The 8,827-nt window shown below is 39.0% G+C and overlaps 2 protein-coding genes across 5 annotated transcripts in view; both read right to left on the bottom strand.

Moving 5' to 3' along the window:
• Ptprb (protein tyrosine phosphatase, receptor type B) overlaps window positions 1–6,217 on the bottom strand; it is a 160,164-nt gene extending 153,947 nt beyond the window's left edge. The window contains exons 1-2 of the mRNA XM_004632213.2: window positions 6,111–6,217; window positions 4,398–4,793 (exon numbers count right to left, since the gene is read on the bottom strand). Of these exons, the coding sequence (XP_004632270.1) occupies window positions 4,398–4,793; window positions 6,111–6,165 (451 nt within the window). The 5' untranslated portion in view covers window positions 6,166–6,217. The remainder of the gene's footprint in view (window positions 1–4,397; window positions 4,794–6,110) is intronic.
• Window positions 6,218–6,876: 659 nt separating this feature from the next.
• Ptprr (protein tyrosine phosphatase, receptor type R) overlaps window positions 6,877–8,827 on the bottom strand; it is a 299,949-nt gene continuing 297,998 nt past the window's right edge. For all 4 annotated transcript variants that reach the window (XM_004632168.2, XM_023716324.1, XM_023716323.1 and 1 more), the window contains one exon: window positions 6,877–8,038. In XM_004632168.2, the coding sequence (XP_004632225.1) occupies window positions 7,945–8,038 (94 nt within the window). In that variant the 3' untranslated portion in view covers window positions 6,877–7,944. The remainder of the gene's footprint in view (window positions 8,039–8,827) is intronic.

Raw genomic sequence — 8,827 nt, forward strand, 5'->3', positions numbered from 1 at the left:
TTATGTTTTACATTGTGTACCATTCTGGGTCATGATGAAATCTCAAGGCTTGCCACTTGGTGCTGCCAGGACTGGATTACCCTCTTAGCCAGCACATCTTCCCGGTATGCGCTGCCTGCCCAGTAGTATCTTAGTAGCCACCTTGATCCACTTGTATCCCAGTGCTTGTATTTAGTAACCTTTATTTTCCCCTATCATGGCCCTGAGGTGTAAGAATCGTGATAATTTGGGTGTGTCAAAAAGAAACCTTAATGTGCTTCTTTTAAATGAAAAACTAAAAATATGAAAAGATGTTTTGGAGTGATCCCCTTTGTGTGTTTTATGACAGTAGAGTGTTATCATTGTTCTAATGTATGAGTGGTGCCTGGCTTAAGCCATATCACTAGTACATATGTGTAAGAAAAACACAATACATACAGGATTCAGTCCTGTCTGTGCTCTCAGTTATCCACTAAGGTGAGACAGTTAGAACTACGGAGGGTGGGGTACTTCATAGAAAGACTCAAGATGTAATCATTGTTCTCAATCAGTTTAAATAGTGTAGTAATAGACTTCTGCTGTTTTTTACCTGTATCTGTTGCATTTTAGAAGAGATTTGGTAATGGGGAAGTTGATTTTTTAAAAAATAAAATTGTAAGTGAACACTCCTGGAATGTATTAATGTACAAATACACCACAAACGTAGGCCAATACAATTTTATCTTTCATGCTTAAGGTCGGGCTAAGCAGGAAGCTCTACACTTCTGGTTGTTAGATTTCAAAACTTTGAAAATTAGAGATCTGGATTTATTTATTTATTTATTTATTTTGGTACTGGGGATTGGGCTCAGGACCTTGCAGTTGCCAGGCAGGCGCTTATACTGCTGAGTTATCTCCCTGGCCCTGGACTTATTATTCAAGAAATAAGACTCCTTTGAAAAGTCCCAGTGTGTAGTCATATAAAAGCACAATGGCATTCAACAGATCTTTTTAGCTGATTGATGATTACCTTGAATAAATGCACCATATGAATGTTTTCAAATATTTAATATCTGATTGACAAAATAGAGAATGATATTTCTCAAATTTGTAATCAGATAACTTGGTGGTTGGGAGACAGTCCTTTCACTATTATTCTGATGGCTAATAATAATAGCTTTCTGGTTCAAATTTTAAAAATAACTATTTAAAATGTTGATTTTTTTTTAAAAAAGAGTATGTCTGTCACAAGAGATAGTCTTCCTTTGTCTAAAATAAACATATTTTAGTATTATTATTATTATTAATTATTATTATCTCTTTTAGGTTTTTCTGTGTGCAGGGTCTCACTACGCAACTTGGCCTGGTAGTGATCCACCCATTTTCTGCCTCCCTAGCACTGGGATAACAGGTGGGCACCACCTCGCCCAGATGATAATTATTGTTCAAGGGTGCATTTGAAATTCAGAGGAAACAATGAAAGTCTCACCCCAGCATTTGCTTTGCTTTGTCACCTGTTAGACACAGGTGTCCCTGTGCCATACAACCCACAAATCTTATTTAATTAAGTTCCTACCTATTAGACCCCATTAAGTTTTATTCTACTATTCTATTTGTCCTGCTCCTAGGTTGCATTAAGAGGTTTCAAAGATATACAATTATATGAAAAAATTTAAAAAGACAGGCCAGTTTTACATGCTTATCCTACTGAAAATCACTAGAGTAGCAACAGTTCTTTGAAATATTTTACTATACTATAGATTCTCCCCCCAAAATTGTTCTCAGTGATTTTTTAAATTGAATTTTAACTTATCCTGAAATTCTATTGGACAAGTAAAATTGAAGCAGAAAAGCGATACCAAAACTCTTAATGAGAACTGAGATGGTTAAACTATGATAAAACCATGCAGACCTTTAAATGCCTTGTGAAAGTACACAATTTAAAAATTATCCTTAAAAAAATTTCAAAGAATGAGTGTTCGATATGTCAGAGTGGCAAGGTGCATAGGAAGAAGGGTGGGTTTTTTTTCTATAACATTGTAGTATAATTGCCTACTCACTTACCTGTCTTTTCTATTACTCTAGGGAGTGAGAGGTAATTACTGATTTTCAAGCTTGGTTTCCCATTAGAATTACCTAGGAAGCATTTTGCAAGTACAATACTTGATGTAATTGGTTTAGGGGACGAGCCCAAGCATTAGTATTATTTAAAAGCTACCAACTAAGTCTAAGCTGAAGCTTGGGCTGAGAATCACTGGTGTCAAATAGGTACCACACAAGCTCTGGCACACGGTACGTTTACAGAAATATTATTTGAATGCTTGAACGCATGAACATTTCCTTTATGAAGCAAAAATGGAAAATAGAGTTCAGAATTTTACCCTCACTTTCTTTTTACTTCTACTACAGAATGTAAGGAAAATCCATATCCTCTGGATAAATAATGGGCATATTTCATATTTGTACTGATTTAAGCTATAGCGTTTAGTTGTCAACTTAAAAAGGCATTTTTGCAATTTCATTCTTTTTGTTTTCAGTACTAGGGATCAAATTTGTGACCTTGTTTGTCAGGTAGGTGCTTTTGCCACTGAGCTATCTCCCCATCCCTAAAAAGTCTTTTTTTTTTGTATTTAGGATGGGGTGTACAGGGTGTACAGGTTCTCATTGGGTAGATAGGACTTGTAGTGATCCTCCTGTTTACAGCCTCCCAAGTGCTGGGATTACAGGCATGCGCCACCACGCCCAGTCTCAGGGTGCCCTGGGGGTGGGACCTGCACGGTAGGCCCGGGGATAGAACCCCTGGCCCCTGCATCTGCCTAAGCAGGCGCTTTAATCTGTTGAGCTATTTGGCTGGCCCTCTAAAAAGCCATGTTTAATAGCCATGGAAATCATTCATTGTAAGCATGAATGTACTTGATTAATTTTCACTGTGGCTTCTCTAGAAAAACAAATATCATATTTTATGCCATGCTACACATTATTTTTCTTTCTAATCAATAGTTAGTTGAAGATAGGGCAAGAAATATGCTTATCAGCTTATAATTGTGCTACAGCAAAAATACGTATAATATGTACATATATTCAAATATAAGATTTTTAAATTTTGACTCTGCTTTTGTTCTAGATATTTTCTTTCTTTTTTTAAAATTCATGCTACTGACTATGCTTTTGATATGGCATGTTAGTAGCTAATTATAAAACATCTGTTCTATGTACTATTAGTGTTGAAGTCCATCCCTGGATATGTTTTCTATGAGTGTCAAATGTCAAAAGAGATAGTATGCTCATGAGTTATTTTCCGTCTTAAATAGCCCTCTACTGGATCCATATCTATTTTTTGGTAAAGTTTTAATTTAAGAATCTTCTGCTAGGGTGTGGGCAAGCATCTTACTTCCTGTGTATCGCAGTACAACTGGTCTACTTACAATGTTTCTGTGCTGTTTGATAAATGAGCCATAGGGAATGAGTTGTGCGGACAGGAGCCATATATTGAACATTTTCTGATAAAGTTAAATTTTCTACCTGACTTTTAAATCTTTACCTTCTTTGTAGAGCTGGGAATTATATAAGAACAAGAACTATAACTATAACTTTTAACCTTCATTGTGGAAGATCCCATTGCATTCACTTGGTATCCAATTTTCTTCTGTCTGTCTGTCTGTCTGTCTGTCTGTCTGTCTGTCTGTCTGTCTGTCTTTCTGTCTTTCTGTCTTTCTGTCTTTCTGTCTTTCTGTCTTTCTGTCTTTCTGTCTTTCTTTCTTGTGGCCGGCTCAGCCCACCCCCAGATGGAATGGTATATGGTACCAAGGATCAAACCACAGTCCCTGTGCACTTGCCTAAGCAGGTGCTTTAGAATGCTGAGATATCTAGCTGACTCTATCTAATTGTTAAGCTTAATGAGATAAATGAGTTTCAGAAAACTGCCATCCTCAAAAAGGAAAACTTAAGACAAAGGATTTATGGGAAAAGTAGATGCTGATTCCCAAATGGGGTTGATAGCCTCATATTATATAGGAAGCTTTGTCAAGACATCAAGTATTATGGGCAAATCTAGATTCTGCCTCCTCTAGGGATTCTCATGCCACCATTGGGCAAAAGTCTATAGTCATGCATTTGGGAACTATAGGTGTCATGGAATATATACTGCACAAGTTAAGAAACTTTGGTAATTTTAATCATAGCTATTTTACTAGTGACCTGGAACCATGTACTTAACCTTGACAAAGTTCGTTCCCCTAAGTGAGGCACATAATTGCTAGATAATTTCTCCAGTGATTTGAAGGTCTTTTGTGACTAATATACTTTGATTCAGTTAGTCTATCTTTCATGACTTCCTAAATCCAACCTCTAATAGAGAACTAAATTCACAATAAAAACATTTAGATTAAAGACATTTAGTGGAAGGACTTTGAGAATTGATTTTGAAAGGAATAGCTCACCTTTTTTTAGGCAGAGGCTTTCATTGACCAGTTTTCCCTTCTCATTGGCCTCTATTTTCATCCAGCTGTGGAGGTATTTCCTGCCCTTCTTGACCACTACCTTGGGGCCTTGTTTCTTGAGAAAGAAAGAAGTGTTTTCCATCTCAAGGAACCCTTCCTGCTCATAGCAGGCCCATTGGGGTGCCTGGGAGCAGCGGGTGACGACAGCTGCTCGGGAAGGACCACCAGAGGAACTGGAGACCCCCAGACACAGAGCAGACTTGACGTGCTGGAGCTTTCCGTCCTGAGTCCACAGCCACTGCTGGTTCTGGCTGGTCCCATTGCATGAGCCCACGATCACTTTCTGATTTACGGAAAGGCACTGCTGTCTCTGGACATGGACAATCTGAAACCCTTCTGGAAGATGAAAAGCTTAGAAAGTATTGTTGCAGATTATAAGGACCACTAAAAACAAAACTACCCACCCACAAGTCAGCCAAGAAACAATCCTAGGTGTACTTATATTTACATTTTAATAATTTCCCAGATTCAGCACACATAATTTAACATCTCAGGGGAGAAAACACAATAAAATCCTGAGGCTGACAATAAAAAAATGTCAAAATGTCACACTGGGCAAATCCCATCTCCCACGTTTTTGGTGGGCCTTTGGGTGGCTTAGGAAAGAAAAACACACACCCACTGGAACAATAGAAAGAAGCTTGGAGAAGAAACGAAACCATCCAAGAAGACAGTTTTCCTTTGGATCAGGAAAGACACATCCAATGAATACGGCATGATGTCTTGGCCTAATTAATTACATGGGCCATAGTTGTGTAAATGTTAGTATCTTTTTTAACCCCTTGACACACTCCAGATCCCCTTTTCTACTACTAGAAAAAAAATGTCCTCCTTCAATTCTTAAATTCACATTGCAGTAAGTAATTGGATACAAACCACGTAGTCTGGCCAAAACTTTCAAAACTGGTTCCATGTATTACAAGTTAAACATAAAATACATTTTCTCACTCCTCTAATCATAATCTGTAGCTAAGAGCAAGCAAGGGAAGAGGATCTATTGTCAAACCAAATTTTCTAGAGTTTTGGAGAACAGTATTTATTTTGGGACAATGTCTACATATCTCTGAAATACCAGGTTTAAAAAGTCTGGCTTTAATGTGTTTAAAAAAAAAAAAAGTTAAACCCCATTGTTAAACATTCATATTGAAAAGTGAGATATTTAAACATATAAAGCATTTCATGAGTTTTTACTTAAATTTTTCAGCTCTCTCAAGGCAAATATTCAGCCTTTCCACATGACAACTTCCAATTAAAACAAATTTTCCCACCTTTTAAATTATACTCCTCAAGGTTTTGTCTTTGACACAAAAGAAAGTAAAACTAGAACCTGGATTGAAAAAACACAGGGGGAGGCTACAACCTGCTGCACAGTAATAAAACATTTCTCCCCGGGGTCTTCACTGGTCGCTGTAAAGACCCCTTTAGGGACCGTGCTGCCGGGGGCCACGGGGGTCTCCACTTGCTGTTGGAGAGGAATCTCAGCAGTGTGGGCCCGGCTGCCTGCTCTCACCCCCTCCTCCTTGTTTGTGGCTCCTCTGCCTTGGAGACCTCGTTCCATTTCGGTCTCACTTCAGGCATTTTTTTCAAAAGTCAAAGGACTCCTCAGTCAGATTTTGGAGAAAGACCTCAGGAAACTGAGGCAGACCCACTCACCCGAACTCGTGAAGATCAAGCAGGTAAGAATCGCCATGTAAAATTCAGCCTCCATTTTCCACTTAACAACTGTTCACGCTTCGCTTGGGGAGAAAAAAAAAAAATTCTCCCAGATAAGAGAAGCAAAGACTAGGAAGGAAATATGCCTTCGTGGTGAGGGGAAAAGTCTGTGACGAGCACTTCCTCCAATTGAATTGTCTGGGGGAAGTTTTACACCAGTGTCCTTTGGTCTGTTTCCTTAGAAAGAAGGGATTGTGATTACCTCCCTCGTTCAAAAAAAAAAAAAAAAAAAAATGTAGATCTAGCCTCCAGGAACAGAGGAATGAACGGAATAAAACTTCTCAAAGTCGTCACACCTACTCACCTACCCTATCTTTGCCTCATGACTTCCTAACCTCAAGAGGGAAGCATCGTAATCTTCGGTAATTGAATGCTCCCATACCATTACATCTTTCCAGGTGATATGATCCTCCTGAATCTATGCAGACCAGGTGATTTATGAGGGTCCGTGACAAGTGTTACAAAGACGTAAACACACTGTATAATGATGGGATGGGAGTGTGTGAGGGAAACCTTATAATGACGACAGTGTTAGACCATTATCAAGGAATGACAGTACGTTCTGAGGGGGTCATCCCATTGGGCAGCTGTGAACACTGAAATTAAACCCGTCACCTTACTTACTTCACGCTCCCCCAAAGCGATAATAGCCTGCTTCCAAATGGAAATGGAAAGGAACAGACTTGCTCAGTATTTAGTAGTAAGAGTCATTTATTGGCAGTATGAAACAAAGTCAACATCGTTACATTTAAAAATTCAGACTTGAGCAGAACAGTGAGGTGTTTGCTGAGTGTAGTTATTTTTTACTCTTGCCTCTGGAGGTTTAACCCCTTCAGAAATATAAGGACATAAGAGGCAGCGTCCCTATGAAGATTCAGGTGGCATCAACCCCAAAAGGCATCAGCCTTTGGGTGGGGGAGGGATTCCAGGTAGGTAGCATATTCAAAAATCCCTTTTTAGCAAAAGAGAGGCGAGTATTTAAAACTGGTGATACTTTGTAGTTGCTACAAATTGGTTTTTCCCTTTTAAAGTAAAACAAGTCACAATGTAGAAATATAGTAGATAGAGTTCTGGAGCAGGAGCCACCTCTATGCCTAATAAGAGAATAAATACATATATATATATATCCATTGACAATCATTGTGCTCTGTAATTGATTGACAGGAGGTACTGTACATATACATGTAATGGATAATATTATCAAGACACATTTCCATATAAAATAGTTCCTGCTTTTGATGTTTTTTCAAAAACAAAAACTTATTGGTTAAAAATCCATTATCAGTCTCTTGCAGTGCTAGCAGCAAGGTTCTGTTAACTGAGACAGGTAGGAGCATTTAATACAGGAACAGGTGAACACCTGGCCGTCCACTCACAAGACAGACTGCAAACATGGAAGCATCTAAACACACAGTAATGGTTTCTTCGGCAGCTCTTCTAGTCATCGCCTGATGACAGTTGCCACTGAATAGTACACATGTATGTTCTGGGAGGGTGGATAGTACAGACAAAATGCAATCCACCTTAGGCGGTGTGGGAGATCTGTCATACCTCATCAGCTAGGACCTTCAACATGATTTGGGGGATGCGTATAGGTGCATTCTTATACACAAGGGGCTGGCAACCTCGCACACGTTGCCAGGCCTTCCACAATCCATGCCACAGATAGGCTTGAGAGCTCCTCTTCCATTGCAGGAAGCTGTGTCAAGCAGCCTCTGAGGGGCAGTTTAATTAATCACCCAGGAGACAGATGGTCTGGTAAGTCTTCGGCAAATCACTGGACAATTTCTGCTGAAAGTCTGCTCTCGTAGAGGCATAGCGCATGGTGCACAAATTCATACTGCTCACTGGTTTGAACCATTCCACCCCTGCAAGGAAGATATCATAAAAGAACCTCATTTTATGATCATCTTACAGTCTCACAAACCTGAGACCAATGCGTACATTCAAGCTAGCCAGATGGGCCAAAGACATACAGAATAACAATTCCACTGCTAATTCCTCTTACTATGTGCAAGCGTCCCAGCCTGGGAGGTTAATGTGAGGATACAGTCACATGCGGCATTAACAACACAATGTATTACTCACATGTCTGTGGAGATCCCACTGTGATCAAACCCACTGTGCTACCAGTCATGTAAAAGTATAGGACACATAACTATGTGCACTACATAATGCATGAAAATGACACAAGACCTGTGACTGGGTGATGCTTTTATTATGCTCTCATTTTCTGTTATTTTATTTTGTATTCCTATTTATACTAAAAAAATTATCCTACAAGAGGATTCTGTCTACGCCAGCAGTAGCCTCCCATGTCTTGTGCTTATTGCATCTCATGTTTGCATCATTCCCTCTTGTGTATGTGGATTTTTTTCATCATGGCCCTAGGACCGATGGGCTCTACTGTATGTGTTGTTGTATAGTAGGCCAGGCTATCAGAGTTTGTGTCAGACACTTTATGGTATTTGCATAACAAGACTGCCTAACTACATATTTCTCAGGATGCATCTTCATCACTAAGCAACACTTGATTATCTGTCTATTTATCTATCTGTCTGTCTGTCTATCATCTATCTATCTATCTATCTATCTATCTATCTATCTATCATCTTTCTATCATCTATCTTTAGAAGCAGTTATTAATTCTTTTACTG

This window comes from Octodon degus, unplaced genomic scaffold (genome assembly GCF_000260255.1).
Source record: "Octodon degus isolate 3935 unplaced genomic scaffold, OctDeg1.0 scaffold00047, whole genome shotgun sequence".
Lineage (NCBI taxonomy): Eukaryota > Metazoa > Chordata > Mammalia > Rodentia > Octodontidae > Octodon > Octodon degus.